This window comes from Crinia signifera, chromosome 4, assembly GCF_055691185.1.
Source record: "Crinia signifera chromosome 4, ASM5569118v1, whole genome shotgun sequence".
In the NCBI taxonomy this organism is placed as follows: Eukaryota; Metazoa; Chordata; class Amphibia; order Anura; family Myobatrachidae; genus Crinia; species Crinia signifera.
The window spans coordinates 340,538,249-340,556,017 of record NC_139220.1 but is presented as its reverse complement, the minus strand read 5'-3'; the positions used below and the strand labels follow the sequence as shown (position 1 = coordinate 340,556,017).

Genomic DNA, 17,769 nt, shown 5'->3' with positions numbered 1-17,769 from the left:
ACTGGGAGGTGGCACTAGGCGGCTGTCCCACACCACCACATACAGAACTGGGAGGTGGTACTAGGCGGCTGTCCCCACACCGTCACCTACAGAACTGGGAGGTGGTACTAGGTGGCTGTCCCACACCGTCACATACAGAACTGGGAGGTGGCACTAGGCGGCTGTCCCACACCGTCACATACAGAACTGGGTGGTGACACTAGGCGGCTGTCTCACACCATCACATACAGAACTGGGAGGTGGCACTAGACAGCTGTCCCACACCATCACATACAGAACTGGGAGGTGGTACTAGGCGGCTGTCCCACACAGTCACATACAGAACTGGGAGGTGGTACTAGGCGGCTGTCCCACACAGTCACATACAGAACTGGGAGGTGGCACTAGGCGGCTGTCCCACACCGTCACATACAGAACTGGGAGGTGGCACTAGGCGGATGTCCCACACCGTTACATACAGAACTGGGAGGTGGCACTAGGCGGCTGTCCCACACCGTCACATACAGAACTGGGAGGTGGTACTAGGCGGCTGTCCCACACAGTCACATACAGAACTGGGAGGTGGCACTAGGCGGCTGTCCCACACCGTCACATACAGAACTGGGAGGTGGCACTAGGCGGCTGTCCCACACCGTCACATACAGAACTGGGAGGTGGCACTAGGCGGATGTCCCACACCGTTACATACAGAACTGGGCGGTGGCACTAGGCGGCTGTCCCACACCGTCACATACAGAACTGGGAGGTGGCACTAGGCGGATGTCCCACACCGTTACATACAGAACTGGGAGGTGGCACTAGGCTGCTGTCCCACACCGTCACATACAGAACCGGGTGGTGACACTAGGCTGCTGTCCCACACCGTCACATACAGAACTGGGCGGTGGTACTAGGCGGCTGTCCCACACCGTCACATACAGAACTGGGCGGTGGTACTAGGCGGCGGTCCCAAGCATTTGCGCATGCACCAGTTGTCACCACCATTCCTGGAGCCACAACCCACCAGTACGTACGGCTGCAGTCTGGGTGGGATTACCGATCCCTGCGTGGTGGGTATAAAGTCTTCTGCATCTCCTGTCTTCCCTCCCAGCCTCACCTTCCATGACGGCTTCTCGGACCCCCTGAGCTGGAGACAGCGCTCACACTCATTAACGTTGCAGGATTTCTCTGTGAAAGGAATATGGCAGCGTGTGGGACGTCCAGCCGGTGCGCTCACAATTGTCCTGGACTCTCTGAGCTGGATATTGTCACGATGTCCCCTCTCTTCCGTTTGTCACACACTGCGGGAATTATCCCGACACCAGACGCAGGACGGTGAGTGCATCCGTATTACTCTCCTGGGAATGGTTATTGGGGTGTCCTTGTGAGATGGTGGGAGGTATCGGGGCATCACTGGCTGTGGGGGGGGGTGTGAGAGATGGCGGGAGATATCGGGGTACCCTTGTGAGATGACGGGAGGTATTGGGGTGTCACTGGCTGGGGGGGGTGAGATGGCGGGAGATACTGGGGTGACCTTGTAAGATGACGGGAGGTATTGGGGTGTCACTGGCTGTGGGGGTGTGAGATGGTGGGAGATATTGGGGTGTCCTTGTAAGATGACTGGAGGTATTGGGGTGTCACTGGCTGTGGGGGTGTGAGATGGTGGGAGATATTGGGGTGTCCTTGTAAGATGATGGGATGTATTGGGGTGTCACTTGCTGAGGGGGGGGGGGGTGAGATGGCAGGAGATATCGGGGTACCCTTGTGAGATGACAGGAGGTATTGGGGTGTCACTTGCTGAGGGGGGGTGAGATGGCAGGAGATATTGGGGTGACCTTGTAAGATGGCGGGAGGTATTGGGGTGTCACTGGCTGTGGGGGGGGTGAGATGGCAGGAGATATTGGGGCGACCTTGTAAGATGGCGGGAGGTATTGGGGTGTCACTGGCTGGGGGGGGGGTGAGATGGCGGGAGATATTGGGGTGACCTTGTAAGATGGTGGGAGGTATTGGGGTGTCACTGGCTGTGGGGGGGTGAGATGGTGGGAGATATTGGGGTGACCTTGTAAGATGACGGGAGGTTTTGGGGTGTCACTGGCTGTGGGGGAGGGGAGGTGAGATGGCGGGAGATATTGGGGTGTCCTTGTAAGATGACGGGAGGTATTGGGGTGTCACTTGCTGAGGGGGGGTGAGATGGCGGGAGATATTGGGGTGACCTTGTAAGATGGTGGGAGGTATTGGGGTGTCACTGGGGGGGAGGTGAGATGGCGGGAGATATTGGGGCGTCCTTGTAAGATGACGGGAGGTATTGGGGTGTCACTGGCTGTGGGGGGTGTGATGGCGGGAGATATTGGGGTGTCCTTGTAAGATGGTGAGAGTAATTGGGGTGTCACTGGCTGGGGAGGTGAGATGGCGGGAGATATTGGGGTGTCCTTGTAAGATGGCAAGAGTAATTGGGGTGTCACTGGCTGTGGGGGGGGTGAGATGGTGGGAGATATTGGGGCGTCCTTGTAAGATGACGGGAGGTATTGGGGTGTCACTGGCTGTGGGGGGGGAGGTGAGATGGCAGGAGATATCGGGGTACCCTTGTAAGATGACGGTAGGTATTGGGGTGTCACTGGCTGTGGGGGGTGTGAGATGGCAGGAGATATTGGGGTGTCCTTGTAAGATGACGGGAGGTATTGGGGTGTCACTGGCTGAGGGGGGGTGAGATGGCGGGAGATATTGGGGTGTCCTTGTAAGATGACGGGAGGTATTGGGGTGTCACTGGCTGTGGGGGTGTGATATGGCAGGAGATATTGGGGTGTCCTTGTAAGATGACGGGAGGTATTGGGGTGTTACTGGCTGAGGGGGGGGTGAAATGGCGGTAGGTATTGGGTTGTCACTGGCTACGGGGTGTGTGTGAGAGATGGCGGGAGATATTGGGGTACCCTTGTAAGATGACGGGAGGTATCGGTGTGTCACTGGCTGTGGGGGTGGGAGATGGCAGGAGATATTGGGGTGTCCTTGTGAGATGATGGGAGGTATTGGGGTGTCACTGGTTGCGGGGTGTGTGTGTGTGTGTGATGGCGGGAGATTTTGGGGTGTCTTTGTGAGATGATGGGAGGTATTGGGGTGTCACTGGCTGCAGGGTGTGTGTGTGAGATGGCGGGAGATATTGGGGTGTCTTCGTGAGATGATGGGAGGTATTGGGGTAAGCAACAGTGGGGTGTGTAGGAGATTACACAGTATATATACAAATCTCTATCTTCAAGTGGGAGTGAGCAAGGAAATCACAAATTCACCTGGATGTCTAGGAGGTGGGTGGATTTTCTCACTCCCACTTGTAGCATCAAGGGTACGTGGTCTGGTGGTGTCAGTGGTTGGGGGGTACGTGGTCTGGTGGTGGTGTGGGATTACCTGGTCTGGTCATGGGGGTATGTGGTGTCGGTGGTGTGGAGTTACGTGGTCTGGTGGTGGTGGTGTGGGATTACCTGGTCTGGTCATGGGGGTATGTGGTGTCGGTGGTGTGGAGTTACGTGGTCTGGTGGTGGTGGTGGTGGTGTGGGATTACCTGGTCTGGTCATGGGGGTATGTGGTGTCGGTGGTGTGGAGTTACGTGGTCTGGTAGTGTTGGTGGTGGGGTTACGTGGTCTGGTGGTGTCTGTATTGGGGGGGTATGTGGTGTGGTTACATTGTCTGGTGGTGGTGGGCTTACGTGGTCTGGTGGTGTTGGTGGTGAGGGTACGTGATCTGATGGTGTCAGTTGTGGGGGTACGTGGGCTGGTGGTGGGGGTACATGTTGGTGGTGGGTTATGTGGTCTGTTAGTGTTGGTGGTACGTGGGCTGGTGGTTGGGGTATGTGGTGTCGGAGGTGTGGTCTGTTGGTGAGGGCATGTGATCTGGTGGTGTCGGTTGTGGGGTTATGTGGTATGGTGGTGGGGGTACATGGTCTGGTGGTGTCTGTATCGGTGGTGACACGGATGGACAGAAACACCACAGCAGACAGCGACACCCCAGGCAGGGAACAGGAACTGCATGGGTTTTCAAAGACAGCGGATGCTAGAATGAACACTACCACTAACACGTTAGGCTCTCCATGGAGCGTTAATAAGATAATTTTATATTCCATAGCATGGATTGTGTTGTAGTGTGACAAGTGTGTCCAGCTGTAGTGCACTAGGGTCTGTTAGCGTAGGGTCATTATTTCTCCTTCATCCACTAGGTGGCACTGGAGCTCACAGTGGGGAATAGAGGGAGGCCGGCTCCTCCCCTCTACTTCCCCCAGCCAGGCAGTCTTCGATTGTGTCCTACAGGAGCTGGGTGCTTCATGCTCAGTCAGGGCAAAATATAGAAAGTTTTGTTCTATTTTTATTTTTACACTTGAGGACAGCCAGCCAGCTGTTGGCTGCCCCGTGGGAGCTGCCGGGGGGACCCCAGCGCTGCTGCTTGCGGTCTGCGCCAGGGTCCCCGGCTCTTGAGTCCACTGACTCAGAGAAGCTGGACGCCACTGCTTGCAGTTTGCATCTCAGCCCTCAGAGCCTCTCCGCCGCCAGCCAGCTGGCTTCTCTGAGTATAACCCGGCTCCCTGCTAGCAGGGGAATCCGGGTACTTGGCAGTGCTTAGAATCAAAAAGCTTTCACAGGGGGGCGGGGCTTAGCACCGAGCTCAGACTCCCGTCTTCCCCTGCAATCCTCCTCACAGCGGTACCATCTTTGTGCATGTGCTCCGGAGCTGTGACGGAGAGGGTCCTCTCCTGCCGCATGACAGAAGTCCGCAGAGTCCTGCCGCTGCGCTGCTGGCTTCATCCCCGGTCTGTGAGTTATACAGTGGGGAAATGAGGTGAGATTAGGAGAGCGCTGTACAGACTAGTGGCAGCCCTGTTACTCTCCTGACCAGTCTCTCTCACTACGTGTGCTAGAGTAGCTTGTATTATGGCAGGGGTACCTCCAAGGCACCTCATTGGGGTGTCCTTGTAAGATGACGGGAGGTATTAGGGTGTCACTGGCTGAGGGGTGTGTGTGTGTAAGAAATGTAACACAAAATGTACCCCTCATTCTGAGGGAGCTGGTATTTGCCTAATCTGTACAGAGTCCCAGGAGTCGCCCCTCCAACAGGCTACTCCTGTTTGGGCTTCTCAATTAACAGAGGTAATTAATAAATTATCCTCTGAATTATCAGCATCTCGAAAAGAGAGCGAGAGGACTCTAGAGCTCAACAGGCCTCCTTAACGTTGGCGGTACAGCGGCTTACCAGGGTGATTGCCCCGGCAGAACCCGAGTCCTTAGCGCCCCCTGTTTTCCCGAGTCCTTAGCGCCCCCCCGTTTTCCCGAGTCCTTAGCGCCCCCTGTTTTAGAGAATATGGCTCAGAAGACTCCTTTGCAAGAGGGTGAATTCGCTGAGCCGGCAGGTAGTTCCAATATACTCAGGGGGTGGACGACCTCATTGCTATGGTCAAGACTACCTAAAAGGTAGATGAGGATTCTTTGCAGCATTCTCCCCAAAAGATGTTTGCAAAACACCGCAGACAGACTGCGATCTTCCAGCGTCAGACGAATTACACGGTCTACTGAGGGAAGCCTGGCTTCACCCGGATAAGCGCTTCCAGGTGTCAAGCAGACTTTAACAACATAACCTTTTCCTACAGATAGTAGAAAAGCATGCGAAACTCCACCCTCAGCGGATCCGTCTGTATCCCGCCTCTCCAAAAAGACTGTTCTACCCATTCCAGGAGCCTCCTCCGTAAAGGACTCTTCTGACTGGAAGCTACATTGAAGACTATCTACACAGCTGCAGGCGTGTTGCCCCGCACAAGTGGGATGTTGGGTGAACAAGGCCATGGAGACCTGGGCTGCACAGATCTCTAGAGAACTCGGTGGGGATCCAGAGGCGGGTGAGTTAGCGGTTTTGGCGGACCACATTAAAGAAGCCGCTGCCTATCTTATAGACATTTGTAGAATTGCTTCTCGCATCTCAGTGCTATCTGTATCGGCTCGCAGGGCCTTATGGCTGCGTCAATGGCAAGCTGACGAAGAATCCAAAAGGGCAGTGGAGGCACTCCCCTTCCAGGGAGAATCTTTGTTCGGTCCAGAACTGGACAAGATGATCTCCTAAGCAACGGGAGGAAAATCGCCCTTTCTTCCCTCGGCAGCCCCACCTCCTCCACCCAGACGTCCTTTCCAGGGGCTGTCTTTTCGGTCCTTTCGCCCAACGGCTAGATATCGAGGAAGTTCCAGAGCGGGACGTGGTTCCAGAGGTCAGGGCCAGGGATTCACTTCAACTGTCCAACAGGATCCCAAAACCACCTTCTTGACATGCATCCTACCCACTTGGGAGATCCCAGGGTAGGGGCACGTCTACTCCTATTCAGAGAAACATGGTCCCTGTCCTGTCACCATGCCTGGGTCATAGACTCTATAACCTTCGCCTGCAAAATAGACTTCCAAAGGAAGCCGCCACACAGGTTCTTCACAACCGGTTCCCCAGACAAAGGAGCGGCCTTAATGACTGCGGTCAACAAGCTGCTACAATTGGGAGTGGTCATTCCTGTGCCCCCAGAACGGAGGACACAGGGTTTTTATTCCACCCTATTTCTCGTTCCAACGTTGGACGGGTCTTCTCGCCCCATTCTCCATTTAAAGGACCTCAATCCCTATCTCCGAGTGGTAAAGTTCAAAATGGAATCTTTGCAATCTGTGATAGGAGGATTAGAGACCAACGAATACTTGGTGTCCCAGGACATCACGGATGCGTATCTTCATGTCCCGATATGGCCAGCTGATCAGGCGTTCCTACGATTCCCCATCAGAGACCAGCCCTTTCAATTTCAGGCTCTTCCTTTCGGCCTGTCGTCGGCTCCCAGGATCATGGCTGTGATGATGCAGCTGCTCAGATGACAGGGAATCAAGGTGGTTCCATACTTAGACGACCTCCTGTTGAAGGCAGCCTCCCCGTAACTGCTGGTCTCCAACTTGCAACAGACCCAGACCATTGTTCTTCAGCATGGCTGGATCCTAAATGATCAGAAATCCCAGCTTCAGCCCTGACAGCGGTTACTGTTCCTGGGAATGATATTGGACACAGTACAGCACAGGATCATCTTACCGCAGGAAAAGAACGATTCCCTCCAACTCTTGGTTCCGGCACAGACGGGTGACCATATACCTGTGCATACGTCTCTTGGAAAAGATGGTGGCTGCCTTCGAGGCTGTTCAATACGGTCGCTTCAGATCAAGACCTTTTCAGCACCGTCTCCTGCAACAGTGGTCGTGCTCTGACCTCACCATGCATCGGTGGGTGATCCTGTCATCTCGTGCCCGCCTGTCCCTAGCTTGGTGGCTCAACTCCCGAAACCTCCTCCAAGGAAAGTTATTCGGGGCCTGGGATTGGACTCTCCTAACCACAGACACCAGTCTCAGAGGTTGGGGAGTGGTCACATCAGGGTGTCAATTTCAGGCTCTTCCTTACGGCCTGTCGTCGGCTCCCAGGATCATGGCTGTGATGATGCAGCTGCTCAGATGACAGGGAATCAAGGTGGTTCCATACTTAGACGACCTCCTGTTGAAGGCAGCCTCCCCGTAACTGCTGGTCTCCAACTTGCAACAGACCCAGACCATTGTTCTTCAGCATGGCTGGATCCTAAATGATCAGAAATCCCAGCTTCAGCCCTGACAGCGGTTACTGTTCCTGGGAATGATATTGGACACAGTACAGCACAGGATCATCTTACCGCAGGAAAAGAACGATTCCCTCCAACTCTTGGTTCCGGCACAGACGGGTGACCATATACCTGTGCATACGTCTCTTGGAAAAGATGGTGGCTGCCTTCGAGGCTGTTCAATACGGTCGCTTCAGATCAAGACCTTTTCAGCACCGTCTCCTGCAACAGTGGTCGTGCTCTGACCTCACCATGCATCGGTGGGTGATCCTGTCATCTCGTGCCCGCCTGTCCCTAGCTTGGTGGCTCAACTCCCGAAACCTCCTCCAAGGAAAGTTATTCGGGGCCTGGGATTGGACTCTCCTAACCACAGACACCAGTCTCAGAGGTTGGGGAGTGGTCACATCAGGGTGTCAATTTCAGGCTCTTCCTTTCGGCCTGTCGTCGGCTCCCAGGATCATGGCTGTGATGATGCAGCTGCTCAGATGACAGGGAATCAAGGTGGTTCCATACTTAGACGACCTCCTGTTGAAGGCAGCCTCCCCGTAACTGCTGGTCTCCAACTTGCAACAGACCCAGACCATTGTTCTTCAGCATGGCTGGATCCTAAATGATCAGAAATCCCAGCTTCAGCCCTGACAGCGGTTACTGTTCCTGGGAATGATATTGGACACAGTACAGCACAGGATCATCTTACCGCAGGAAAAGAACGATTCCCTCCAACTCTTGGTTCCGGCACAGACGGGTGACCATATACCTGTGCATACGTCTCTTGGAAAAGATGGTGGCTGCCTTCGAGGCTGTTCAATACGGTCGCTTCAGATCAAGACCTTTTCAGCACCGTCTCCTGCAACAGTGGTCGTGCTCTGACCTCACCATGCATCGGTGGGTGATCCTGTCATCTCGTGCCCGCCTGTCCCTAGCTTGGTGGCTCAACTCCCGAAACCTCCTCCAAGGAAAGTTATTCGGGGCCTGGGATTGGACTCTCCTAACCACAGACACCAGTCTCAGAGGTTGGGGAGTGGTCACGTCAGGGTGTCAATTTCAGGGCCTGTGGTCTCCGCAGGAGTCACGTCTCCCGATCAACATCCTGGAGCTCCGAGCAGTATACAATGCTCTACAGGAGGCTATCCATCTCCTTACAGGAAAAGCAGTCCGAGTCCAGTCAGACAATGCCATGAATGAAAGATGTCAGCCGAATCCTACTCTGGGCCCAGTATCATCTTCAGGTGATCTCAGCGGTATTCATACCAGGGGTAGAAAACTGGGAAGCCGGCTATCTCAGTCGCCAAGACATCCATCAGGGAGAGTGGTGTCGTCACCCTCAGGTGTTTCAGAGGCTGGTTCACCCCCAAATCGACTTGATGGCATCTCGACACAACCATCAACTTCCTCTTTACTGCGCTCGGATGAGAGATACCAGTTTGTCTACCTCCTTCCTCCGTTCCCGATGTTACCGCGAATCCTACAATACATTCGCAGGGAGCCAGTGATGGTGCTCCTTATAGCTCCGGACTAGCCTTGCAGGTCCTGGTACACCATTCTAACGTCCCTCCTAGTGGACGAACCCTGGCCTCTTCCTCTTCAGCCCGACCTTCTGTCTCAAGGTCCGTTCATCCATCCGGACTTTCAGCGGCTTTATTTAACGGCCTGGCTGCTGAGCGGTCGATCCTCCGAAGGACAGGAATTCCTACTATGCTGCAAGCTAGAAAGGAAGTTGTGAGGAGGCACAGGATAGGGCTTGCCTGCATTTTAGAAATGAGTTCCCTATGGCCCAAGTTTTGTATTCTTAAATTAAAGTCCTCAGTCTGCAGAGTTCACAGACAGACAGTAAGGAAGTGTTCCTTTTTAGAAAAGCCTTCCTCCTTCCCCTTTGTAAAGATTGACAGCATGGTCCACCAATCCGAAAGGAGAAAATGGAAAGAACCAGCAAAGGTGGATTGTGGGAGAAGAGGTGACTGTGTCCCCTCTCTGTGTAATCAGTGACTAGCCATTCTGTGTGCTCTGCTACAGCTGCCAGTGCTGCTCAGGACTGTAGGAGATACACTGATACACTGTGTCAGTGCTGCTCAGGACTGTAGGAGATACACTGATACACTGTGTAAGCACTGCTCAGGACTGTAGGAGATACACTGATACACTGTCAGCGCTGCTCAGGACTGTAGGAGATACACTGATACACTGTGTCAGCACTGCTCAGGACTGTAGAAGATACACTGATACACTGCCAGTGCTGCTCAGGACTGTAGGATATACACTGATACACTGTCAGTGCTGCTCAGGACTGTAGGATATACACTGATACACTGTCAGCGCTGCTCAGGACTGTAGGAGATACACTGATACACTGTGTCAGCGCTGCTCAGGACTGTAGGAGATACACTGATACACTGTGTCAGTGCTGCTCAGGACTGTAGGAGATACACTGATACATTGTGTCAGACCTGCTCAGGACTGTAGGAGATACTGATACACTGTGTCAGTACTGCTCAGGACTGTAGGAGATACACTGATACACTGTCAGCACTGCTCAGGACTGTAGGAGATACTGATACACTGTGTCAGCGCTGCTCAGGACTGTAGGAGATACACTGATACATTGTGTCAGCGCTGCTCAGGACTGTAGGAGATACTGATACACTGTGTCAGTGCTGCTCAGGACTGTAGGAGATACACTGATACACTGTGTCAGTGCTGCTCAGGACTGTAGGAGATACACTGATACACTGTGTAAGCACTGCTCAGGACTGTAGGAGATACACTGATACACTGTCAGCGCTGCTCAGGACTGTAGGAGATACACTGATACACTGTGTCAGCACTGCTCAGGACTGTAGAACATACACTGATACACTGCCAGTGCTGCTCAGGACTGTAGGATATACACTGATACACTGTCAGTGCTGCTCAGGACTGTAGGATATACACTGATACACTGTCAGCGCTGCTCAGGACTGTAGGAGATACACTGATACACTGTGTCAGCGCTGCTCAGGACTGTAGGAGATACTGATACACTGTGTCAGTGCTGCTCAGGACTGTAGGAGATACACTGTGTCAGTGCTGCTCAGGACTGTAAGAGATACACTGATACATTGTGTCAGCACTGCTCAGGACTGTAGGAGATACACTGATACACTGTGTCAGCACTGCTCAGGACTGTAGGAGATACACTGATACACTGTGTCAGAGCTGCTCAGGACTGTAGGAGATACTGATACACTGTGTCAGTGCTGCTCAGGACTGTAGGAGATACACTGTGTCAGTGCTGCTCAGGACTGTAAGAGATACACTGATACATTGTGTCAGCACTGCTCAGGACTGTAGGAGATACACTGATACACTGTGTCAGCACTGCTCAGGACTGTAGGAGATACTGATACACTGTGTCAGCACTGCTCAGGACTGTAAGAGATACTGATACACTGTGTCAGCACTGCTCAGGACTGTAGGAGATACACTGATACACTGTGTCAGCACTGCTCAGGACTGTAGGAGATACACTGATACACTGTCAGTGCTGCTCAGGACTGTAGGAGATACACTGATACACTGTGTCAGCACTGCTCAGGACTGTAGGAGATACTGATACACTGTGTCAGCACTGCTCAGGACTGTAAGAGATACTGATACACTGTGTCAGCACTGCTCAGGACTGTAAGAGATACTGATACACTGTGTCAGCACTGCTCAGGACTGTAGGAGATACACTGATACATTGTATCAGTGCTGCTCAGGACTGTAAGAGATACTGATACACTGTGTCAGCACTGCTCAGGACTGTAGGAGATACACTGATACACTGTGTCAGCGCTGCTCAGGACTGTAGGAGATACTGATACACTGTGTCAGCGCTGCTCAGGACTGTAAGAGATACTGATACACTGTGTCAGCACTGCTCAGAACTGTAGGAGATACACTGATACATTGTATCAGTGCTGCTCAGGACTGTAGGAGATACTGATACACTGTGTCAGTGCTGCTCAGGACTGTAGGAGATACACTGATACACTGTGTCAGCGCTGCTCAGGACTGTAGGAGATACACTGATACATTGTATCAGTGCTGCTCAGGACTGTAGGAGATACTGATACACTGTGTCAGCACTGCTCAGGACTGTAGGAGATACACTGTGTCAGTGCTGCTCAGGACTGTAGGAGATACACTGTGTCAGCGCTGCTCAGGACTGTAGGAGATACACTGATACACTGTGTCAGCGCTGCTCAGGACTGTAGGAGATACTGATACACTGTGTCAGCGCTGCTCAGGACTGTAGGAGATACTGATGCACTGCTCAGGACTGTAGGAGATACACTGATACATTGTATCAGCGCTGCTCAGGACTGTAGGAGATACACTGATACATTGTATCAGTGCTGCTCAGGACTGTAGGAGATATTGATACACTGTGTCAGCACTGCTCAGGACTGTAGGAGATACACTGATACATTGTATCAGTGCTGCTCAGGACTGTAGGAGATACTGATACACTGTGTCAGCACTGCTCAGGACTGTAGGAGATACACTGATACACTGTGTCAGTGCTGCTCAGGACTGTAGGAGATACACTGTGTCAGCGCTGCTCAGGACTGTAGGAGATACACTGATACACTGTGTCAGCGCTGCTCAGGACTGTAGGAGATACTGATACACTGTGTCAGCGCTGCTCAGGACTGTAGGAGATACTGATACACTGTGTCAGCACTGCTCAGGACTGTAGGAGATACACTGATACACTGTGTCAGCGCTGCTCAGGACTGTAGGAGATACTGATACACTGTGTCAGCGCTGCTCAGGACTGTAAGAGATACTGATACACTGTGTCAGCACTGCTCAGGGCTGTAGGAGATACACTGATACATTGTATCAGTGCTGCTCAGGACTGTAGGAGATACTGATACACTGTGTCAGCACTGCTCAGGACTGTAGGAGATACACTGATACACTGTGTCAGCGCTGCTCAGGACTGTAGGAGATACTGATACACTGTGTCAGCACTGCTCAGGACTGTAGGAGATACACTGATACATTGTATCAGTGCTGCTCAGGACTGTAGGAGATACTGATACACTGTGTCAGCACTGCTCAGGACTGTAGGAGATACACTGATACATTGTATCAGTGCTGCTCAGGACTGTAGGAGATACTGATACACTGTGTCAGCACTGCTCAGGACTGTAGGAGATACACTGATACACTGTGTCAGTGCTGCTCAGGACTGTAGGAGATACACTGTGTCAGCGCTGCTCAGGACTGTAGGAGATACACTGATACACTGTGTCAGCGCTGCTCAGGACTGTAGGAGATACTGATACACTGTGTCAGCGCTGCTCAGGACTGTAGGAGATACTGATACACTGTGTCAGCGCTGCTCAGGACTGTAAGAGATACTGATACACTGTGTCAGCACTGCTCAGGACTGTAGGAGATACACTGATACACTGTGTCAGCGCTGCTCAGGACTGTAGGAGATACTGATACACTGTGTCAGCGCTGCTCAGGACTGTAAGAGATACTGATACACTGTGTCAGCACTGCTCAGGACTGTAGGAGATACACTGATACATTGTATCAGTGCTGCTCAGGACTGTAGGAGATACTGATACACTGTGTCAGCACTGCTCAGGACTGTAGGAGATACACTGATACATTGTATCAGTGCTGCTCAGGACTGTAGGAGATACTGATACACTGTGTCAGCACTGCTCAGGACTGTAGGAGATACACTGATACACTGTGTCAGCGCTGCTCAGGACTGTAGGAGATACACTGTGTCAGCGCTGCTCAGGACTGTAGGAGATACACTGATACACTGTGTCAGCGCTGCTCAGGACTGTAGGAGATACTGATACACTGTGTCAGCGCTGCTCAGGACTGTAGGAGATACTGATGCACTGCTCAGGACTGTAGGAGATACACTGATACATTGTATCAGCGCTGCTCAGGACTGTAGGAGATACACTGATACATTGTATCAGTGCTGCTCAGGACTGTAGGAGATATTGATACACTGTGTCAGCACTGCTCAGGACTGTAGGAGATACACTGATACATTGTATCAGCGCTGCTCAGGACTGTAGGAGATACACTGATACACTGTGTCAGCGCTGCTCAGGACTGTAGGAGATACTGATACACTGTGTCAGCACTGCTCAGGACTGTAGGAGATACTGATACACTGTGTCAGCACTGCTCAGGACTGTAGGAGATACACTGATACACTGTGTCAGCACTGCTCAGGACTGTAGGAGATACACTGATACACTGTGTCAGTGCTGCTCAGGACTGTAGGAGATACTGATACACTGTATCAGTGCTGCTCAGGACTGTAGGAGATACTCTGATACATTGTACAGCAGCTTGAGGAGACTTTGCTGAACTGTGAGTGGACTGTATTAGTATAATCCTGATGCTGCTGCTGCTGGTTACTGGATTTCTTGGTCTCCCTGAATAAAGTACAAGCTGTTTTCATTGTTACCCGCTCTGCTGTGTGATTCCTGAACCCCAGGGTACCCAGGTCTCCCGGTATCCTCACATTTGGCGGCAGCGGAGGGACATCACACAGTTTCTGCAGAGATTACAAGGTACTGGATAGAAGCAACAGTAACACTGCCGAATATCAGGATGGAGCGTCAGCCAGAAGTTGTGGCCAGCAATCAAGGGGAGAACACAATGAGAGAGCAGAAGTTTTACCGTACAGCACGGAAACCTCACCCGCAAGGATTTTGCAGGATGAAAGGTATTACTTATGATGGGACTGAGACCCGGGAGACACTGGTGCTGAGGTTGTTGGAGTGGGATCGGACGCACCCAGAGGATCCCAACCACCTGAGTGATGATGAAGAGGTGCCGGCAGGCAGTGGTATCAATGCATCCAGTAAGTTACCAGAGTCCACCACTGTTACTCCTGCTGCATTACAGAGCTGGCTGGGGGCACTTGGTGATGGTGCGACCCCACAGGAGAGAGCTGGGGTAATCCAAGCAATACTTGGGGTACAAATTCCTACTGGCGGTGGATCTCCAGAGTCACCCCAAAGTTCTGTCCAAAACAAGCAACACTTGGGATTTAAGGATGTTCCCACATTCCGGGAAAATGAAACAGACATTGACACTCACCTCCAGATCTTTGAGAATCTCATGGAGGTGAATGGAATAGAGCCAGCTGAATGGCCAAAGTACTTGGGGCCAAGTCTCACTGGTAGGGCTTTGGAAGCCTATCGGGCCCTAACTCCCCAGGAGTGTAAAGTCTACGCCAGTATAAAGAAGGCATTGCTGGCTAAGTTTCAGATCACTGCAGAATCTTATCGTCTCAAATTCAGAACGCTGAATAAAAGTGGGACTGCTTCCCACCAGGAGTTTACTAGTCCGCTACGGCAAAACTGTGGGAAATGGCTTGAAGGGAGGCAGGCCTCCACTGCGGAGCAGATCATCAACTTAATCGTGGTGGAACAGCTAATGATTAAGATGGCACCAGAGGTACGGGAGTGGGTCATGGACAGGAAGCCCGATACACCTGAGCAAGCTGCGGAATGGGCTGATGAATATATAGCCAATCGTCCCCAATGGAGAGTCTCTGCTGCAAGAATCCCAAGAGTGGAGAAGCCCCCTGACAAAGAACCGTTCATCAATAATATTAACAAAGGAGTCTATGTCAGAAGCACCACCGATCAGCCGCCCAGATTTAGAGTGGCTAACCCAGAACATCGGAAGTGTTACCGCTGCAATCAACCAGGGCACTTGCTGAGAGACTGTCCACGCACACGAGGACCATTTCCTGGGGCTAGACCAGCCCCAGTCTCTGTGGTATGTTACTCCATGGAGGATTATGGTGAAGAGGTCATCCAGTCAGATACATATGGGATGGCAGATGGGGTGTACATTGTGGATCTGGTACTGGGGGAAAAGCAGGCAACTCCCAGGAATATGCGAGGGCACCTACAGACTGTGGCAGTGGAGGATCAGCGGGTACAGGGCCTACGAGATTCTGGGGCCTCACTCACTTTGATCGAACCAGACCTGATTCCCGCATAGGGGGTTATTCCTGGACAGTATGTACGAATTGCCGCCGCCCGGGGACAACAGGCAGACATCCCCATTGCCAAGAGACATCTGGATTGGGGAGCTGATCAAGGAATTGTGGAGGTCCGAGTATTCAAGGGGCTACCAGCCAAGGTCATCCTCGGAAATGATCTGGGACAAGGACTGGTGACACACTTTGTCCAGGCGGTGACCAGAAGCCAAGCAAAAAGAGTTACCCAGGCAACAGATATGGAACAGAAACAACCTACCCAGACAACCACGGTAAGTGATTCTAGTTCCTTATCTAGCACTCTAGAAGGTGGACCGCACTGAGTTCCTGCAGGCCCAAAAGACTGACCCCTCCCTTTGTAAATTAAGGAGCGCAGTCGACCTGGGGTTGGAAACAGCCGACGGAAACAAGATAGTTTGGGAAGAGGAATTACTGTACCGACTGGTCGTTCCTCAGCCTGGACAAGAAGCTGTCATGCCTACTAAACAGTTGGTGGTACCTACACCATATAGAGTGCAATTACTAGCTCTTGCTCATGACATCCCCACAGCTGAGCATTTCGGCACCCGTAAAACGCTGGCCCGACTGTTACGGAATTTCTTCTGGCCAGGGATTTCTAGAGATGTTAAGCAGTATCGAAATACCTGCCAAAGACTGGGGAAGCCTCAACGGAGGGGGTCAGGGGGTCTTGAGAATTCAGCCTCCATTCCGTACACCCACAGCTCCGTGGGACCTAAATCTGATTCTCTCCTTCTTATAGTCTCCGCTATTTGAGCCTTTGGAGTCTGTCGAGCTCAAATACCTCACTTGGAAGCCTGTTTTGCTGTTAGCTCTAGCCTCAGCCAGAAGGGTTTCGGTCCTCCGTGCACTGTGTCCTGTCGACCTCCTTTATTAATATTTTATGAGGATCGGGCGGAATTGAGAACTAAAGCGTCCTTCCGTCCTTCCTAAGGTCGTGTCCTTGTTCCACATCATTCAGTCGATTGTTGTGCCCGCTTTCACAGAGGACTTCTCGAAATCCAAGACTCCAGGACGGCTTCCTTCCGTAAATCGGATGCGTTATTCAGCCTGTACGACTTGTCCAAGCCAAGTTGGCCAGCCTCTAAACCAGTGTGTTTCAACCACTGTGCCGTGGCACACTAGTGTGCCTTGAGCTGTTCTCAAGTGCGCCCCCAGATCTAGAGATGCCCAAACCAGTTTACAGCCACCACCAGTTCAACTGTTATTTACTGGTCTCTTCTTTTCATGTAAAGGGCCAATGTATTTTATTTTTGTTACCTGTATATGGGGGCCAATACTGTAGGTTTGTTTTGTTTTTCATGGGGGAACCAATGTGTTTTGCCCTGTGGGGATCTCATGGTGTGCCTTGGCAATTTTAAAATCTTATTTAGTGTGCCGCAAGGTAAAAAGGTTGAAAATCACTGCTCTAAACAGACGTTAGCCAGATGGCTTCGTCTTACAGTTAAACAGGCTTATGTGGCAGCATCTCGTGTGCCTCCTTCCTCTATTACGGCCCACTTCACACGCTCTGTGGGTCCCTCCTGGGCGGATGCCCGAGGGGTTTCAGTTTGCTACTTGGTCTGGACACCGAACTTTCATAAAATTTTACAGGTTCGATACCTTTTGCGTGCCAAGCTTTGCAGTTTGGCCGGGCGGTATTGGAAGGCTCTCAGTGCCGTCCCTCCCGTTTGGGGGGCTCTGGGACGTCCCCACTGTAAGCTCCAGTGCTACCTAGTGGATGAAGGAGAAAACGGGATTTTGTACTTACCGTTAAATCCTTTTCTCCAATTCCACAGTTGGCACTGGATGCCCTCCTTCGCCTATCCATATGTTTTATTGTTATTTCGGCTGTTAGGTTACCTGGCAGGGCTCCTTCCAGAATCGTTTTGTAGGAACTCCCTTGCCATATTATATGTGTGGTTTCTAATTTTCTCCTGTTCTTTTATCTGTTGTGTGATATGGGCGTGAGATGTGTAACCTCCTCTAGGCAGTGTGTTTTCTCTCTCTTTCAGCTCCCTCAGGGCACAATTCGGGACTGCCTGGCTGGGGGAAGTAGAGGGGAGGAGCCGGCCACACTTCTAGTTTCTTTAAGTGCCCAAACTCCTAGTAGTCGCCCTCTATTCCCCAC

At 52.0% G+C, this 17,769-nt stretch overlaps 1 protein-coding gene across 1 annotated transcript in view; it reads left to right on the top strand.

Annotated features, from left to right (window-relative positions):
• Window positions 1-17,769, top strand: part of ELP5 (elongator acetyltransferase complex subunit 5) — a 66,607-nt gene that overhangs the window by 2,453 nt on the left and 46,385 nt on the right. The window contains exon 4 of the mRNA XM_083185905.1: window positions 1,091-1,314. Within this exon, the coding sequence (XP_083042031.1) occupies window positions 1,091-1,314 (224 nt within the window). The remainder of the gene's footprint in view (window positions 1-1,090; window positions 1,315-17,769) is intronic.